This window comes from Bos mutus, chromosome 8, assembly GCF_027580195.1.
Source record: "Bos mutus isolate GX-2022 chromosome 8, NWIPB_WYAK_1.1, whole genome shotgun sequence".
NCBI classification, from domain to species: Eukaryota; Metazoa; Chordata; class Mammalia; order Artiodactyla; family Bovidae; genus Bos; species Bos mutus.
The window spans coordinates 18,416,300-18,436,294 of NC_091624.1; the positions used below are offsets into that span (position 1 = coordinate 18,416,300).

Genomic DNA, 19,995 nt, shown 5'->3' on the forward strand with positions numbered 1-19,995 from the left:
ATTTAAATTTTAAGATTTTCCTTTCATAGATTTTTTTCTAGTGAGAAAACTTTATTTTCATAAAATAATGAAAATTTTGTTTCTTGCTTTCCAATATTCATACCCTCTTTCCTTCCCTTCTTCCTCCCCTCTCTCCTGCACTTGCTTCCTGCTCCCTTCCAATTTTTCTTTCTTTCCTTGCTTCCTCCCTTTCTCCTTTCCTTCTCTCTCTCTCTCTAACTGGATAGGATTTCTATGCAATGTTGAGTTTGTTTGCAACTTTAAGGGAACTTGTTAGTTATAATTTTTTAATAAATATTCTTTATTAGGTTAAAGAAATTTTCTTGTTTTTAGTTTGCTCAGTTTTTAACTTTAAAAAATTTTTGAATGCCCATTAAATTTTATCAAGACTTTTCTTGAGTTTGCTGAAATCATTTGTTTCTGTTCTTTAATTGATATTGTGGTGAATTGCAGTAACATATTTTTATAATGTTAAGACTTCCTTGGTAGTCTTATCTTCCAGGTATAAATCCTACCTGGATGTTAGATATTATTATTTTGAATGTTGTTAGATTCTGTTTGCTAGTATTTTGTATAGAGTTCTTCTGTCTATGTTTGTAAGTGAGACTGGCTCTTGAGTTTTCCTTTCTCATATTGTCCCTGTTCAGTTTCCATTTCAATGTTATTTTAGGCTTATAGAAATGGCTTAGGGAAATGGTTTGGGCCTGGTTAAAGTTTTAAACTACTGATTTGGCTTTACCTGTCTTTAGATTTTTTTCATTTCTTCTTTTTATAAATCTTTGAGTTGGATTCTTAGTGTATTAATTTTCAATCTTTCTTATTTTCTAATATATTTATTTAAAATTATAAAATGTTTTTATCCCACCAATTTTGATAGTCCTATTAAGTAATAAATATGTTGAAATTTTCATCATTTTTTAAACATATAAAATATGTTTTAAAATTTCCATGTTTAAAAGACTTTTGGGGGGTTTCTCTTTTCAGTATTGATTCCTAATATTACATTATGGCTATAGATTGTGGTTTGAATGATATTACTTGTTAGATATTTATTGAGACTTTCTTTCCTATTGCATGCTTTTTATAAACTTTTTTTTGGATTTGAAAACATTCTTTACAATTTCAGTACAAAGTTACACACACAAACATATACATACATGTATGATTGCCATAATTTTTTAAGATGCTTGACTTAACACAATTTCTAATATATCAGCAATCCTCCTAAGTAATACCAAGGACCTTAACATGTTTATCTCTTATTTCTAATCCCTCTCATTGTATCTCAGGTTTCATTTTTATCTTGTTTTTATGTTCCCCATTTGTGAGCATTCTCTCTCTCTCTCTTACTATTTAAAATAGTGACAGTTTGGATCCACTCACATATTTACTAATTTCTTTGTTTACTATTACTTTTTCATTCTGTTTCTTTTATCCGGAAACAGTTTCTTTCTCTCTAGAGTTGTCTTTATGGAAAAATCTTTTAGTCTTTTTTTTTTTTAATAAAAATGCCTTTATTTTGTCTTTTCTCTTGAAAGATGGTTAAATTTAGTATAGAATTCTAGGTTTTTGGTTTTGCTTAAACAATTTGAACATATTATTTCATTGACTTTGGGCCTCTATTTTCACTGATGTCATTAAAAACTTTTTTTCCCATTATGGTTTATTACATGATATTGAATATAATTCCATGTGCTGTACTGTAGGACCTTGTTATTTACCTATTTTATGTATAATAGCTTATATCTGCTAATCCCAAACTCCTAATTTATCCCTCCCCCACTCCCTTTGCCCTTTGGTAACCATAAATTTATTTTCTATGTGTGTGAATCTGTTTCTGTTTTAAAGTAAGTTCATTCATATAATATTTTATATTCCATATATAATTCATATCATCTGGTATTTGTCTTTCTTTGTCTGATTTACTTCACCTAGTGTGATAATCTCTGGGTCCATTCATGTTGCTGTAAATGGCATTATTTCATTCTTTTTTATGGCTGAGTAGTATTCCAGTGTGTGTGTGTGTGTGTGTGTGTGTGTGTGGGCACATGCCACATCTTCTTTATCTGCTTATCTCCCCATGAACATTGAGGTTGCTTCTATGTCTTGGCTATTGTAAATAGTGCTGCTATAAACATTGGGGTGCATCTACACTCATTTCATTTTACTCTCTTCTTAATTTTGAAGCATTTGAGAAAACTAAATGCTATATGATATTACATGATATTAAAATATAATGAGATCATTCATTATTAAGAACAGACTGTTTCATTTTTTAAAAAACTGCTATAAATATTCTATGTGGAAAGCATCATGACATTCTTAGATGAACTTTTGTGGACCCTTTTAGACCCTCATTTTGCTATTACATTATGTTTAATTATAAACATGCTTATGCATTTATTATGGGCTTCTCTGGTGGCTCAGCTGGTAAAGAATCCACCTGCAATACGGGAGTTCTGGGTGCAATACCTGGGTTGGGAAGATCCCCTGGTGAAGGGAATGGCTACCCACTCTAGTATTCTGGTCTAGAGAATTCCGTGGACTGTATGAACCATGGGGTTGCAAAAAATCAGATACGACTGAGTGATTTCACTTTCATTTTATGCATTTATTATATGTTATTCTGTAATCACGTTTCCTTTATTATAAACATTATTACATATTCTACAAACATTGATCAAAACTACTTTTTACAAATTTTAGATTTTGAAATTTAAATGTGCCAGCCAAATCATACTGTAAAAACTTAAACTGTATTTTATGTACAAAAAAACAGAGAGGAAAGTATCTTCTATAGCATCTATACCAAGAACTTATTCAAGGGATTATCTATTCTCTTCTTTACAGTATCATTTTATACTGTAAAGAAAGTAAGTTTGTATTTCATAATTTGATATCTTTAAGAAGAGATTTAAGACAAATGCTAATGCTGTGCATATGTATTGAAACGATGCAGTTTTGCACACACTTTAAACTTCTGCAAATCATTCTCTTGACTTCAGATGATTTCATGATTAGAGTAAGATAACTAGTTTTAAAATGTGATAAATTATCCTAGCCTAGCCCAAAGCTAAGAAATATAGAGCACAAGGATTCTTAAAGTCTGTTTTGCCTTGTGCCTTTATATAATTATTTTGATATTTGTCTCTTTTCCTATGTCAGAAAGTTGGGAGGGGTGGGGAGGGTAGTTTATGTTCTTGAACTTTACACTGCTGTATGAAAAAAATCTAAGACATTAAACACATAGATATCCAAGTCTGTGTGCATTTATTTCTTACGAAGACACTATTTCCATCTGAAACAGGATCAGTGTGATACATAGACTTTGTCATATAATTGTTGATTGATTTACTTCAATAGTTTGTTTCATTTGTTCTTCAGTTTTGAGTAGTACACTTATCTTTCAAAATGCTTTGAAATTCAAACCTTTTGATCACAGGCATAAGATTTCTTTTTAATAGTCCTTTTATCACTAATACCAATAGTGTTCATCGTATCAAGTAATGTTTCATTCTCCATTTTTATATAATATTGTGTATTGCATGCGTGTTTAGTCAGTCAGTTGTATCTGACTCTTTGCGACCCCAAGGACTGCAGCCCTCCAGGCTCCTCTGTCCATGGGAATTCTTTAGGTAAGAATACTGGAGTGGGTTGCCATGCCCTCCTTCAGAGGATCTTCCCAACCAAGGGATCCAACCCAGGTCTCCTGCCCTGCAAGCAAATTTTTTGTCGTCCTGAGCTACCATCTTTCGGCATACATATTAAAACTTATATTCTCTAATCACCTGAATCATTATTATAATACAGCCACTATTAATGTATGTTGTCTTTAACCTGTAGTGCCTTCACATTTATAATCATTGTTTGTGTCACATCTGTTATAGGAAAATTAATAGCATAGAAAAGAAATCGTTTACTCAATTTGCAGTGTTTGAATGAACATGAACTTCTTAATTTTTTAGTCAAGTTCTAGACCAAAAAGTTTCTGGGAAATATGAAAGTGAAAGTGAAGTTGCTCAGTTGTGTCCGACTGTTTGCAACCCCATGGACCGTAGCCTACTAGGCTCCTCCATCCATTGGATTTTCCAGGCAAGAGTACTGGAGTAGGTTGCCATTTCCTTCTCCAGAGGATCTTCCTGACCCAGGGATTGAACCCGGGTCTCCCGCACTGTAGGCAGACGCTTTACCATCTGAACCACCAGGGAAGTCCTGAATGATTATGTAAATTGATTGTTTTAAGAATAGCAGTGTTATTAAGTGATTATCATGTGAATATATAGTAGTGGCATCTAAAATTTTGTGGAATTGCAGAATAAATGCTGTAGAAAGAATGAGCTTTCTCTTGTTAAGGTCTGTACAATCTGATATTCTTGGGGAATCAAAATTACTGAAGAGCACATGAAGGAGTATGGCAAACAATACATCATGCCAAAAAAGTTTGCTGTTTTCTTTTTCCTTATTACCTTTAACCTAATTCTGGTAAATCTTCTAATATATTTCTTTTCTTTCTCCTCCCCTTACACCATCCCCCAGGGATAGCAACTGAACTCTAACAAGAGTTCACTGTAGTAAATTAAGTTTCACTGGGACCATTAACATTTATTTTTAATTTCTCTCTTGTAAGCATTGTAAATAACCTGTTAAAAAGTTTTCCTTTTTAGAATAGTGGAACTTTTTCCTAAATTGATTAAGAGAGTTTACAATGACAGTATATTTGATCCAATTTCTGCCTTTGCTTTATTCATTGATACAACATTTAGTCAAGAGATATATTCCTGACAGTGTTTATATAATTTTTTCCCAACACCATACATATTATGAACAATTTCAAACATGAAGTAAAATTGAAATATTTTACACTGAGGATCAAATACTCACCAACTAGATTGTGCCACAAATATTGACTAGATTTGCTTATCTCATGCTGTGTGTCTATTCCTCTCTCTGTCCCTCCATCAATCCATGTGATTTTTGATGCATTTCAAAATAATCTGTGGGAATCATTACCCTTTCCCCTAAATACTTTAGCATTTTATTAACTAGAGTTTAAAGTTATATTTGTTCACATTTTTTTCTTTTAATTTAAAATTTACATACATTAAATTCACAAATCTTAGCATAATATTAATAGTTTTAACAGATGCACACCTGTGTCACTCAAATTCCTATTAAAATACAGAACATAAACATAGCCTCAGAAAAGTTCCTTCATGTTCTGACCCAGTTGATTCTTGCTTTATCCACTCACCCACACTGGCATCCACTATTCTGATTTTTAAAATACCATAGGTTAATTTTGTGTGTTCTAGCCTGGAGAATCCCAGGGACTGGGAAGCCTGGTGGGCTGCCATCTATGGGGTTGCACAGTCAGGCATGACTGAAACGACTTAGCAGCAGCAGCAGCAGCAGCAGAACTTCAGTATATACTTTTCTAGAAACAACACTCTAGTTACTGTGCGGAGAATAAATTATAGGAGAACAAAGTAGGATCATGTTTGATGTATTTTTTCGCAAATGGTACATATCACTCAAGGTGCTTGTGGATTTAGTTCAGTTCAGTCCAGTTCAGTTCAGTCACTCAGTCGTGTCCAACTCTTTGCGATCCCATGAATCACAGCACGCCAGGCCTCCCTGTCCATCACCAACTCCCGGAGTTCACTCAGACTCACGTTCATCCAGTCAGTGATGCCATCCAGCCATCTCATCCTCTCTCATCCCCTTCTCCTCCTGCCCCCAATCCCTCCCAGCATCAGAGTCTTTTCCAATGAGTCAGCTCTTCACGTGAGGTGGCCAAAGTACTGGACTTTCAGCTTTAGCATCATTCCTTCCAAAGAAATCCCAGGGCTGATCTCCTTCAGAATGGACTAGTTAGATCTCCTTGCAGTCCAAGGGACTCTCAAGTCTTCTCCAACACCACAGTTCAAAAGCATCAGTTCTTCGGCTTGTGGATTAGATTTCAGTATTTCTAAATCATTGCTGGTGAAGAAACGCTGGGCTTTTAAAACTTCCTGAATTTCTTTCCTGTGGTTGTAAGAGTAGAAGCTGTAGTTAGTTTTGAGGGGGAGCTCACTCACTCACCATTTTGGGAAGAATCCTGTTTAGGAGTGCACTTTGAGTTAGGTGTCCGTTCATTTTTATTGAGAGAAGTGTGTATTCTCATGGAAGAAGGAAGTAAATAGACACTATCAATCTTATAGTAGGGCAGGAACTAAATAGGAAAATGGACTTAAGAGGACCCATGTGAAGTTAATGGCTAATAGATACCAAGAGCGATAATATTTAATAATGGTTTATTTTTCTTACTGATCATAGTCCCTTTACATTATTTGTAAGCCTAAGCAAAGGTTTTAAACATAGTGGTCTTTTGAATATGGATATTTATGAGATTTTATGTCTGTTCTTTTATTGAAGTCAATATTATATTAGATAAGAATGAGTTCAATAGGATATTCCTGGTGATAAGAGTAGCAACAACCATTAAGAGGTATAAAGTACAAGTTATAAAATAAGTCATAGGGATGTATACAGTATAAGGAATATAGTCAATAGTTTATAATAACTTTGTGTGGTTTATGTCTATTATTTGTGGGCAAAGTGTGCTATTGACAGCTTAAGCAATACAGAAGCATGAAAGATTATCAGAGAGGAATGATGGAAAATTTTAGAAAAGTTGTTTAGTTGCTAAGTTGTGTCCAACTCTTATGTGACCCCATGGACTGTAGCTCGCCAGACTTCTCTGTCCATGGGACTTCCCAGGCAATAATCCTGGAGTGGGCAGCTATTTCCTTCTCCAGGGGATCTTTCTGACCCAGGGATCAAACCTGTGTCTCCTGCTTTGGCCGGTGGATTCTTTACCACTGAGCCACCAAATGAAAACCAGAAAGTAGGGAAGTGTTAACATTCCTGGAGGAAAGGGAGAGGAAGAAAGTAGATGGAGGAGGGGAAAGAATAAGAAGTAGGAGGAAATAGGGAAAAGAGAGAGAAGAAAGGGAGAGAGAGAAGAGAAAAGCCATGTGCTTTATATGGGCCCAGTTGCCTGAGCTGAAAACAATTAAAAACTCTGCCAACAAGACAGTGTTCAGAAGGTTTACATGGACATTCTGTGTTTAAAAGAATGGGAGTCTCATCTTTGGACTTGTAAGCTGGTAAGTTTTCTTGACACCAGTTTCTATGACTTCATCTCAGAATACAGAAGACCTGATCTGGTCCCATACTGAGGATATAATATGCCTCGTGTCCTTTCACATTTTCCATAGATGCAAATGTTGACTCGGGACTTTCTTCACAGCTTCTTTCACCTCCTTATTTCTCAAGATGTAGATGATGGGGTTCAACATTGGGGTTACCACTCCATGAGACAGTCCAATTATCTCATCAGAAGTGTTTGTGTCCTTTGACTTGGGCTTCATGTACATAAAAAGGGCTGAACCATAGAATAAGATGACCACAGTCAGGTGGGCTGAACAGTAGAGAAAAGGCTTTTTTTTTTCTCCCTTCAGCAGAATTAATTCTCAGGATGGAAGAGAGGATGAAAACATAGGAGATGAGAATTAATGGTACAGGAATCACCAGTATAACAATATTTGTCACTGTCATGATAATCACATTGATGGTAATATCCAAACAGATGAGTTTAAGAAGGGCCGAGATCTCACAGGTCATATGATCAATGATATTATTACCACAGAAAGGCAATATCATTGTTATAATTGTTTGTAATAGACAAGTCAGACAACCTATGATCCAAGACCATGTGGCCATGTGCACATACAGCACCCTGTTCATGATGATGGGGTACCTTTGGGGGTTGCAGATGGCCACATATCGATCATATGCCATCACAGCCAGGAGGGACACACTCAGTGGAGCCTAACCCAAGAGAGACAACCATCTACAGAGCACAGCCAATGAAAAAGATGGATTTTCTCTCAGACCTAATGCTTTTAATGAGCATCGGGGGGATGGATGATGACGTATAACAGATGTCTAAGAATGAGAGGTTCCCAAGGAAGAAGTACATGGGAGTGTGGAGGCAAGAATCCAGTATGCTGATGATAAAGAGGAGGCTATTTCCAGGAAGGTGATCATGTACATGATGAGGCAGAGCATGAACAGACAAAACTGGAGTGCTGGGTATTGGGAAGGCCCCACCAGGAAGAATTCAGTCACAGCTGAGTAATTTCCCATTTCTTTGGGTCCATGCCACTCACCTTCATGGCTTATAAAAGGACATGACTCAGGAAAATTTACATTTATAATATAGATTTTCAGCATATCTTCACTTCCAGTATTGTGCTTGACTCTTGGTTTTTTTGTTTGTTTGTTTAAAAGTCTCAAGAGCATGTTTAACAGGGACCACACCACCCTCAAGGGGTTGCAGATTAGTTTTTGGAGGAATTAGGGGAACACAAAAAAATTCCATGGTTAATATAGAAGCACAGACATACTGTATCAGTTTCCTAGTGGTGCCAAACCAAATTACCACCAACTTGGTAGCTTAAAACAAAAGAAATGGGTTCTCTCACAGTCTGGAGGCCAGAAGTCTGAGATAAAGGTGTTGGCAGGCTCGTGCTCCCTCCCGTGGCTACAGAGGAGGATCCTTCCAGAAGCTGGAAGTGCCTGGTGTTCCTTAGCTTGTGGCCACATCTTTCCTGTCTCTGCTTCTGTATTTTTTTAATATTTATTTAATTTTTTGGCTGCACTAGGTCTTAGTTGTAGTGCGGGATATTTAGTTGCAGTATGTAAACTCAGTTGCAGCATGTGGGATCTAGATCCCTGACCAGGGATCGAACCTGGGCCCCTTATGCTGGGAGCTCAGAGTCTTAGCCGCTGGACCACCAGGGAAGTCCTTTGCTTCTGTCTTTATGCAGCTTCACCTCTGTGTGTCTCTTTTATGAGGGCCTCAGTCAATGGGTTTAGGGCTCAGTCTAAATCCAGGATGATTTCATCTCAAGATCCTGAAGCAATGTGCTTGACTCTTGGAACACTTATAGGAATAAGAAAGGGCAGAGATATTATATTAATATTACTTGTATTGGTGATATATATAAGGCTTTAAGAATTCCAAAACATCTTAGATCTACACAGGAGCACAGTCAAGGCCACTAATATTCCAAGAGTTCTTATGGAAAGTGCCAGATAAGATTTCGGAGGAACTACTTTTAAATGTAGGAGTATCAAGATGCCTTCAATTAAGGCAGATTTTGAATTTGTTTTCTGATGAAGATGGCCTCTGTTTAAAAGATTATATAAATATATCACCATATCATTTAACCCGGATATAACTTTGGTAATTTGTTCTATTTTTAAGTCTCAAATGGAAAAGTAGGAAAAAGCAATACTTATTTGTCAAGTTGTCATTAGAATTAAAGTTGATAAAAATCTGTTAAGTACCTAAAAGTAATGGTTCCAACATGGCATATATATGTGATATATAATTATATTTACTTTTTGTAATATAGTAATATTAAATGTGTATTTCCATATACATATAAAGGTGAAGGAAGAACATCTCCTTTTCTTTCTGTTCAAAAAAGATCCCAGGTGAAGGACACCATTTTTCAGAATTTAGGTCAAAATAAGAGAAAACGGAAATAGTAACATCACCAAAAACACTGAATCAATCCATCACGTAGGCTTATCCAAACCTCTTCAGTTACCTTTTTTCTCACATACACCATTTCTCCTCTTGTGATACTGTTAAGGAAAAAAAAGTTTTTTTCTCCATGATCTTCATCAGCAACCCAACCAAATATTCTAACAGAGAAATTCTATGTAAAAACTGTGCTGGCCATATAATACAACTTCAACCAAGGATATAGCTCCTCATCCAATCACATTGTTACTCCTAGATTCTTCTAACGTGGAAATTATGGAGGCACTGCTGTTACCCTCAATGTTCTGCAATGACCATGCTGAGTTTCTTATCAGTCTCCTAATACTACTACCCTCTTTCTTCTTTTGTTCAAAGTGTTTTCTTGTTAGGAGGGTCCCTCTTATCTTGGATATTACCTTTTCAAGGAAAGCTTTCCCACTTCCTGTTGTGAGGAGGATGCCCCTTGTATTCACTGTCACAGCACTCCATACTTTATATCTCTTGTAAGGTCTTTCATATATTCATTTATTCATTTCAAACTGTGCCATATATATAGACTATAGTAGGTAATAGGGATCCCATTGTGAGGTCTTGTTTTTCAAAATGGGTACTGAATGCAGAATGTTGTGAGAGTTATTTTGTTCTTTTGAAAAACAATTTCTGTGCTACACAGCATGTTTCAATATGAAAAAAATTATGGAATATTTTATAAAAACATTTTATCAAATTAGTCTGTTATTCTAAATTGTCAAGAGTAGACTAAAACTATGGAATCATCATTACTTATGCATATATATGCAAGAATCATAAATAAGTATATCTAAACTATATACTAAAGTGATATAATTTATTTCATGAATTCATGAAATTTCAAATTAATGTTTGAAAATCTATTAATATAATGTACTAAACATCTAGGTAAAAACCAAAGCAAAACACATGGTTTTGTTAACTAATAAAACATAACTATCAAGATGCCAAAAAGCATTTGATAAAATACAGTACTCATTCTTGGTAAAATGAAAATCTCTTACTAATATAGTTATAGGAGGATGCATAATTTAGATAATGAAGATTGTCTTTTTAAAAAATTATTTGGTCACATAGTTCAAAATGATGAAACTCTGGAGTACATGCATAAAAATAGTCAAAAGATTGTTATTAGACTATTATTACTACTTAACAGTTTTTCCCCTTAATGATCCATCCAATAGACTAGAATAAGAAAAAAATAATGATGTTGCATGTTCTTTCATGTTTCAAGTTCAATCATGATTTAAATAGTTAAAACAGTTTTTTTTTTTCCTCTAGGCCGCTGGAATTCTGGTTTGTGTTGGTTGTGGGTCATGCAACACATGTGAGAAGACACATCCTTACATGTCATACAAACAAAATTGTAATCTTAGAGAAAAAAGAAAGGAAAATGGCCATGGTATAGTATTAAAATGGAAGTTTCATACCTATAAAATGATCACAATTTATATACATGTGGCTGAAAAAAGTCACAGCAAAATGTTAACCTGTTTTTTCTAGCATGTGGGACTTGGATAATAATAATAATTATTATTAACTTTTTCTCATTCTCCAAATTTCCTTTAAGGAATGGATATTTTATGACTGTAAACATAAGAAATATGAAAAAGTTTTTCTTTGAAGGAAATAGTGGCAAGGATTTGCCAAATCTTGTCCCTAGTTTTCATTAACACTCAAGAAAGGATACAAACAGTTAATGGAAAGGAAATTGGAGAATTTTTTTGTTGATTTATTATATAGACTGACTTAATGCCATTTAATGCTTTGATTTCAGGTAATCACTTCACAGAATTATCTCCTGAGCAGACACACTGACATAGTCTTAATTCTTGGAACACAATTCTCAGTTCAGTTCAGTTGAATCGCTCAGTCATGTCCGACTCTTTGCGACCCCATTTGCAGCACGCCAGGCCTCCCTGTCCATCACCAACTCCCGGAGTTCACTCAGACTCACGTCCATCGAGTCAGTGATGCCATCCAGCCATCTCATCCTCTGTCGTCCCCTTCTCCTCCTGCCCCCAATCCCTCCCAGCATCAGAGTCTTTTCCAATGAGTCACCTCTTCGCATGAGGTGGCCAAAGTACTGGAGTTTCAGCTTTAGCATCATTCCTTCCAAAGAACACCCAGGGCTGATCTCCTTCAGAATGGATTGGCTGGATCTCCTTGCAGTCCAAGGGACTCTCAAGAGTCTTCTCAAACACCACAGTTCAAAAGCATCAATTCTTTGGCGCTCAGCCTTCTTCAAACTCCAACTCTCACATCCATACATGACCACTGGAAAAGCCTTAGCCATGACTAGACAGACCTTTGTTGGCAAAGTAATGTCTCTGCTTTTGAATATGCTGTCTAGGTTGGTCATAACTTTCCTTCCAAGGAGTAAGTGTCTTTTAATTTCATGGCTGCAGTCACCATCTGTAGTGATTTTGGAGGCCCCCCCCCCCAAATAGTCTGCTATTTAGAATGGCCTGGGTGGGCAGTATGGGGTGCATTTTGTGAGGCATTCAATTGCATTACACAGTAAAAGATAAGGCAGAGGAGATACCCATGGTGAGAGTGTGAGGGATATTCATGAGAGCTATTACCTTGGCTTCTTTATCTCTGGCAAAAGGAGGTAAAATTTCAGCTTTTTGGCTCTCTGTTTTTTATGCATCTCTCTCCAAAGGATCATACTTTAGGTTGATGTTCATCTTTGGACATTGTCTACAGCAGGGAAGCAAACTTTGCTTGAGGACTTGGATCATGAAGTATTCACCCTTCTTGCAGTGTTTACTGATAAAACATTGTAGTTGTTTGTAAAACACATGTACTTACCTGACTTCCTGATTTTAATGCGTGGAACCTCTTGAAACAAGCTGTGCCACTCTCTTCAGAAAGAAATCCAATGTACTAAGTATTGCTTGCTATCTCCCACTTCAGCTACGTTTTCCTTCTACTTATAAAATAATGTGTTCTTTGTGATATTATACAGTACTAATGCTAGATCTTGAGTGCATGTCCAAATTTCTGAGCCCCGTAGTTGCTAATAATAGGCAATAGTGCTCTAGTCAGAACAAAGTATCTTCTCATTTTCCTACATGGTTTTGAGAATTTTGTTGGGTTTTCTCATTCACATTTCTGTGTGGAAACCAAGAACACTTCTTTGTTGCTGGAAACTTCAGTGAGCTGGACTCACTACTGTGATTGTGTTCTTCATGCTCTGACCATCTCTAGGGCTGTGCTGGAGTACAGTGGTCTGTGTCTCAGAAAGCCTGTTGTGTCTCGGTCCTCTTACTCCATTTTCCCCTTAGCTATGTATTATGAAAGCACTTGGCTTGAAGGACCTAAACTTCAGTCTTGGCTCCTTGGTGTATTGGCTGTATAAACTTGGGCAAAACACAATCTCTCATCATGATGTGTCATTTAAAATGGGAGTAATGGTACTTATTTCTGGAGGGTTTTTTTTTTTAGGATTGATGTAACATACCTGAAAGTTCTTGACATAGATTGTGTGCACAATAGATATTAGTTTAATCTGTACCCCTAGGCTGCTATTCTTTCATTTTCCATGATAAAAGTGACTTATTTAAATTATGTTCATATATATCCATGATATTTTCTTCACCCAGTAATACCTTAGTTTTTTTCATTGCTGTATTCAGCACTTTAAAAATAAAATAAGTTATTCATAATTCCTAGTTCCCATTCATCTTTTCCTTTCTGGAAATATCTCTTCTTAAATTTGTTCTAATGTTCTGTATTAAATCTTCAGTATAAGGATCCTCATCTTCTTCAGTTATAAAAGATAGCATGGCTATTTGGGGTTTCAGTTTTCAAAACAGGGAAAACATTCTTTTTCATCAGGGTTTCACTAACTTCTTGTGACAGTTGCTGCTCCTCCTCAATGAATGATTTCTTAGTGTTCCTTCTAGAGCTATAGTCATGCTCTGGGACTCACATTCAAGTATACCACAGTAACAGACAACTATAAGTAGTGGTAAAGGAAAGGAAAAAATAAAGCTTTCTGCCAAAACAGAGTGCCATGTTATAAATTTGCAGTAGTAAACTAATGTGTCACATGAATACTTTCCTACCTCTGAGCCTTAAATATTTTCAGAGGCCCCATAGTGGTTCTGGTAGCCAATTTAAATCCTTTGTTTTCTGCTAAGAGACTCTCTAATCCCATAAGTGATTTAAAGTTGAATTTTTAAATAATATAGAAAGTTGTAACTTTCAGATGCATTAAGGTTGATATCTCAGAGAACTAATTGTACCAAAATTACTAATTTTCCTTCTCTGAATTTTTGCTTCCCTGATTATACAAACAATACATATTCAGTATAGAAAATTTGATAAGTTCAGGAAAAACCAAAGGGAGAAATGGAAGTCATACATAATTATAGGATAAATATTAATATTTCCATATATATTTATATACCTGAGAGCACACTGTATTTCTTGATTTACTACCTGATTTTTTATAATTAACAATGTAGTACATGTATTTTCCCACTATCATATTACTAAGTAATTTTAATCACTTTCATAATATCTTTAAATTATAAATAGCAAAAACATAAAAGGATGGAGACGAAACAGTTTTTTGCTGGATTCTCAGCAACTTTTCACTTTTTTTTTTTTCTTTTTGGAAGTTGGAAGACTGAGGTCAGAGATTCCCTTCATTTTATTTCATGTGTGTAAAAGCCGGTTTTCATTGTCAGAACGTATCACAAAGCCAGTTTTATGGAATGGAATATCAGTGTGAGGCAGTTTTTCTTTTTGGGGTGAAGCAGATATAAGGGTGTGATAACCAACACTGTGGATACACAGCCTCAAGGATGTCCAACACCCTCCTGCCATTGCTTCCCAACTGTCCTTGCTCACTCCACTTATCTTCTGTTGATTTTCTGCTCCCTAATCCTGCCATACACTTCTGAAAGGTTGTTGCTGAACCATGAAAGATGCCGGGATTCTTGGCCTCCAGAGGAGAATTCAATCCGGGGCCAGAGACGAGGTTTGATCACTCAGAGCTTTTGTGTAATAGAGTTTTATTAAAGTATAAAAGGGATAGAGAAAGCTTCTGACATAGACATCAGGAGGGGGCAGAAAGAGTGCTCCCTCACCCGTGTTAGCAATGAAGTTATATACTTTTAAATTACTATTTCAGTGAATCGAAAGAATGGCTGGAGGTTGTAAAGACCTTACTAGACCCACTCCCATACTTTACATTTTAAGATAACTGGATTAGCCAGAAGGTTTTTTCCAGAGGCTGCCCTCAAGCAGGATACATTATTGTTATATAATACTAAGGAATGTAGAGGAAAAAAATGTTTGTCTTTTCTTCCTCCTTAAGAATTCTAGACCCCTCTCTCTTTGGGGACCCCTGGACTTCTTAGCAACCTGCCTAGGAATTGACTCACTCCCCCCTTTTCTTATAGGAGAATTATGTTGCCAACGGAAAAGGGTGTCGTTTTCATTCCATAACTACTTCCTGCTGTTGAGGGGCATGGTGCCTAAGTTGTTGAGGCAACATGTTGTTCTAACCCTCATATTGAGAGTCTCTGATCCAGGGACCCCAAATAATAGTTGGAGGAGGCTATGGTACTCATATGAGCCTGAACAACCATTTGTAACTTAGAAGCCTTCATGCGACTAGATACAAACTCTGTTTTACAGTTACAGATGTAAGGGAAAATAGTCATTAAACCAAGTTAAAATCAAAATTAAAAGTCACATTATGTCCATAGTTACGTCAGTCCATCTTATGATTGTTAGATGTCATCACAGAGTTGAAGAAAGTCCTTTCCTTGAAGTGGAGAAACCCACCATGGGAAATCTTCAATTGATGAAGATGGGGGTGCTCTGCAGACCCTGCAATTAGACTGATTGTGGAATGTGGCATAAGGATGAGCCCAGGACAGGAAGGCATTGTCTTGAGGGTCAAGACTCCAGGACTTTTAGAGTCAGCAGAAGTAGGCTTACATAGATTATCAGGCTCATCTGAAAAGTATAAAGTCAAAGCACAGAAAGTAAAGACATAAAATGATGTCACTTAGTTCGGTCAGGGTGCCATCTCTTAACTCGAGTGTGATGTACCCACAAATCAATTCTTGGCACTTTGACAGCTGTGGGAGAAGAAAGAATAACCTGGTAAGGGCCTTCCCAGAGAGGCTTGAGGGATTGGCCCCCAGATCCCAATGTTTTTATTAGGACCTCGGTTCCTGGCTCAAATAGAAGCTTGCCTGACTCAGAGGCTGGGTCAGGAGTCACCTCCCAGAGTTCCATTAATGCCTGTTGAAAAGCTGAGAGCTGAGTTACACAATTAGTTGATTCCAAGGCTTTAGGAAAACTTTTCCATTGAGGATTTTCAGGAATTAGTAATCATTCATCCGCAGACTGTAAACATCCTTTATTAGTAATCTTTGCTCCTCTTTTCTCATATCTTTCTAATTCTTTCTCAGTATATTGTGGTTTTTCCTGTTTAACAGGACCTGTCCAGATCAAAGGCATCTGCAGTGAAGGGGTTTTATAAAGTGCTGCTTTTCTGGCTTGACAGTCAGCCAGCTGATTACCTTTGGCTACTTTATTCCCATCCCTGCTCCTTTAAATTCTCAATGATGGGTTTTAACCCATCCTTAACCTCAGGTTTCAGTGGCTACTGCTTCTTATGTGGGATTAAGTGCCAGTCTTTGAGCTTGACAACTACAGGAATAGCATTTTGTGCTTGACCCACAGATTTTCCATCAACCCACACTCTGGGGTTTACATTTTGTTAAATCAAAGGGAGAGAAAGGGAGGGCTCCGTATTCATGAGAACAGAGGCATGGACCTTCCTCAGTATATCCCTCCCCAAAAGGGGTAAGGGAGACTCTGGCATGATCAGAAACTCATGTGAAAATAGCACAGAGTCCCAGTTACAGCTCAAAGAACAACTGAAGTAATACCTTTTGGCTTGTCCAGACAGTCCCACTATGGAAGCGGATCAGGAAGAAAGTGGGCCAGGGGCTTCAGTAAGCACAGAGTAAGTTGCCACAGTATCTAAAAGGAAATAGATGGTTTGGCCCCTCACAGTTATTAATACCCAGGGTTCCTCAGGTGTAATTAGTATGGGAACCTGTATGGGGACCCCCGGGCACCTTCAGTCCTGATTGTCTTGAGAGTTTGACTTCTGAAACCTATGCCTCTGGGGCAGTCTCTCCTCCATTGTGGTCCCTTGCAGACCAGACATGGAGCTGGGGGTGGCTTAGATGCCTGAGGGCAATCCTGCTTGAGGTGTCCTTCCTTTCCACAGTAATAACAGCCCCATCCCTTTTCACCTCTGGGCATTTTTCTCAGGCTGTTTAAGAATGGTTCTTACAGCCATTGCAGGGGCTTCCGCCTGTTCCCTTGTCTTTTTCTGCCTTTCTTTCTTTTCCTCATATTCCCTACCATAATAGACTGTTCGAGCCAGTTGGAACAGATTATCTAAAGACTGATTTGGTCCATATGCCTGTTTTAATAGCTTACAGCGGATATCTGGAGCTGACTGAATGAGAAATCTATCTTTTAAGATCACTCTTCACTCTTCACTTTCAGGATCAATCTCAGTGAATCTGCTAAGGACTTCTCTCAGTCTGTCTAGGAATTTACCAGGAGCTTCCTTCTCCTCCTGTTCTATGTTTGCCAGTTTGGCATAGTTTAAAGTCTTAGCACGTGCTTGCTTGAGTCCTTCAAGAATACATCTGACAAAATGACTCTCATCCCTTCTTCCTTTAGCTGTATTTTGCTCCCAGTCTAGTTCTACAGTTGGGACCACCTGATTCCCGGTGGGGAGGGTGGCTATTCATCCTCCCTCTTCCCTACTGATTCATTACCAGGCCATTCATCTCCATAAGCAACAGGTTTCCCCCAAACTTGGCTTTTTGAGTTGTGAGTCAGTTTTTGTCCCAAGATATACAACACACATCCTTCCAAGTAAGGTCATAAAGCAGAGTAACACCTTTAAAAGCTCTAATATATTTTTCTGCATCCTCTAAATAGTCTCCCAGATCCTCCTTGATTCTTTGTATTTCTTGATAAGAAAAAGTTTTATTAACTCTCATAGACTGATTATTTCTCCTGGTGGGTGCTTCATGAAGAGGGAACAGCTTGTGTGGCTATTCCTCAGCCTCTCTGGCTACTCTGCACATACAATCCCAGGGATAGATTGGAGAAACCTGCTTTTCTTTATCTCTTTGTTGCCTGTCCTCCATCTCATCCTATATTTCACCCTTAGTTTTTGCTGTCTGAGCCTCTCTTACTTCGATTGTCTGAGGTCATACTGATTCAGGAGTTTTTTGGACCTCTACTTGGGCAGTTTGAATCTCAGTTTGGGTTTTTACGGAGACCAAGGCAACCCTTCTTGGGGGGTTTCTCTGACTTTCAGTTTGCTCAGTTTGGAGCCCCGAGTACAGGGGCAAAGTAGGAGGACAGGAGGGAGTTGAAGGTTTCACATCCAAATCTATACCCTTAGGACATAAGTCTGGCATACCTCCAAGAGAGAAAAAAGGCAACACATATGCTACTTCTACCCATTTCCCTTGTTTTCTACAGAACTGGCCTAATTGTAAAACAGTAATAATTGAGATCCTTTAACAGGTCAGCATTCCCTGTCTTCTAAAGGATACTGTGGCCATTCAGTATCACAGAAGATCAGGAGTGCCTTCTTTAAGCTTTGAGGATCAAATCTATCCTAGTTTTTCAGGATACAGTTCAAAAGTGTGAGGCTGGAATTGTTTGCTGCCATCTGTAAGAAAGAAAAAAAAAGAGACAAGCACTATCTTTCTATCGGAGGTGTCCTTCCCTGCTCTAGATGGGGGTGTAGACAGACTTTACACCAAAGCTTTCCTTCCCTGGTCAGACTTAGTCTGTCCCTTACTGATGCAGTCACCATACTCATCCCTCCCAGTTCTACCACTGAGATGGGGTGGAGATGCACCAGGGGTAGACCTGATGGCATCACAGAGTGATGTCCAGTTCCTCACCATTAAAACCTTGGTTGCCTCTGATGCCACCCAGGGTGCAATCAGAGTAGCCTTCTAGAATGTCTCCCAAGCTAGGACTGCTGGGGGGAACTTTGTCACCTGAGTGCCTGTGCATGGCCCTGAGTATATTCCTGACCACAATAAGACCGGTACAAACATAAAATTGAAATGTTCCTTCCAAGCATCACCACACCAGTATAAGCAATAGCAAAAGAGATTGTGAAGGGCTGGCCAGTGAGGAAAAAGTGATTTTTGTCCCCGAGTTATTAGGGCCAGTCCTTCCAGTTTATTCCCACAGATTCCACAGAAAGAATATCTAAGGAGTTGGGACAAAAGCCACTGGAAAGCCTCCTCTTGTCCACTAAGAGCTAGTGTTATGAAAGGAAAAAACTCATTGCACTTCCAATCTGAGTAACCTTTAACCTCAGAGATGCTCTTGGAGCTAGAGCTCCATCTAGCTTCCGATCTTTCAACTCCTAGTGAGGCTAGGTGCTTCCTGACTACCAATCCAAGTTTGGGACCTAAGTAACAAACAGTACACAGTAACAGCATAGATCACAAGTCCCTTGAAAGTCTATGATCTGACAGATAGTTTAGTAGTTCTAATTCCCAAGAAGTTAGGAAATGGTCAAAGAGACTGGGAAGTTTGACCAGGAAAGGAGAGTTCAGTCCACACGCTTTGCCCATTTCTGGTCAGTCCCCGAGGGAGAGACATTGGGTGCCTCTTGGCATTGGCAGGTCGGAATAAACCCCTGACAGGTTTCTGCCATAAGCTGTATGAGGTCACTGCGGAACCGCAGAGCTGGGCTCCTCACTTGCTTTGTGCAGGGCATGTCATTCATTCACACAAGCACACTGTAGGGTTAGTAAAGCACAGCAGAAAATGTGTTCGCTAAGAGGACAAAGAACTAGAGCTCCAAGCATCCTTACCTTGTGTTGAAGAATCCTGGATGAGCCCCAAGATGAAAGGTTGTTGCTGAACCATGAAAGATGCCAGGATTCTTGGCCTCCGGAGGAGAAGAATTCAATCCGGGGCCAGAGACAAGGCTTGATCACTCAGAGCTTTTGTGTAATAGAGTTTTATTAAAGTATAAAAGGGATGGAGAAATCTTCTGACATAAACATTAGAAGGGGACAGAAAGAGTGCCCTCTCATTAGTGTTAGCAATGGAGTTATATACTTTTAAATTACTTACTACAGTGAATCTAAAGAATGCCTGGAGGTTGTAAAGACCTTACTAGACCCACTCCCATAATTTACATTTTAAGATAACAAGATTAGCCAGAAGGTTTTTTTCCAGAGAATGTCCTCAAGCAGGATACATTATTGTTATATAATGCTAAGGAATGTAGAGGAAAAAAATGTTTGTCCTTTCTTCCTCCTTGA

At 37.8% G+C, this 19,995-nt stretch overlaps 1 protein-coding gene across 1 annotated transcript; it reads right to left on the reverse strand.

The window, feature by feature from the left end:
* Window positions 1–7,244: 7,244 nt before the first annotated feature.
* OR13D1 (olfactory receptor family 13 subfamily D member 1) lies at window positions 7,245–8,190 on the reverse strand. The gene is given in 4 exon segments (XM_070374915.1): window positions 7,245–7,469; window positions 7,471–7,854; window positions 7,856–8,085; window positions 8,088–8,190. Coding segments are annotated over 4 exon segments (942 nt in total).
* Between the last annotated feature and the right edge of the window lie 11,805 nt (window positions 8,191–19,995).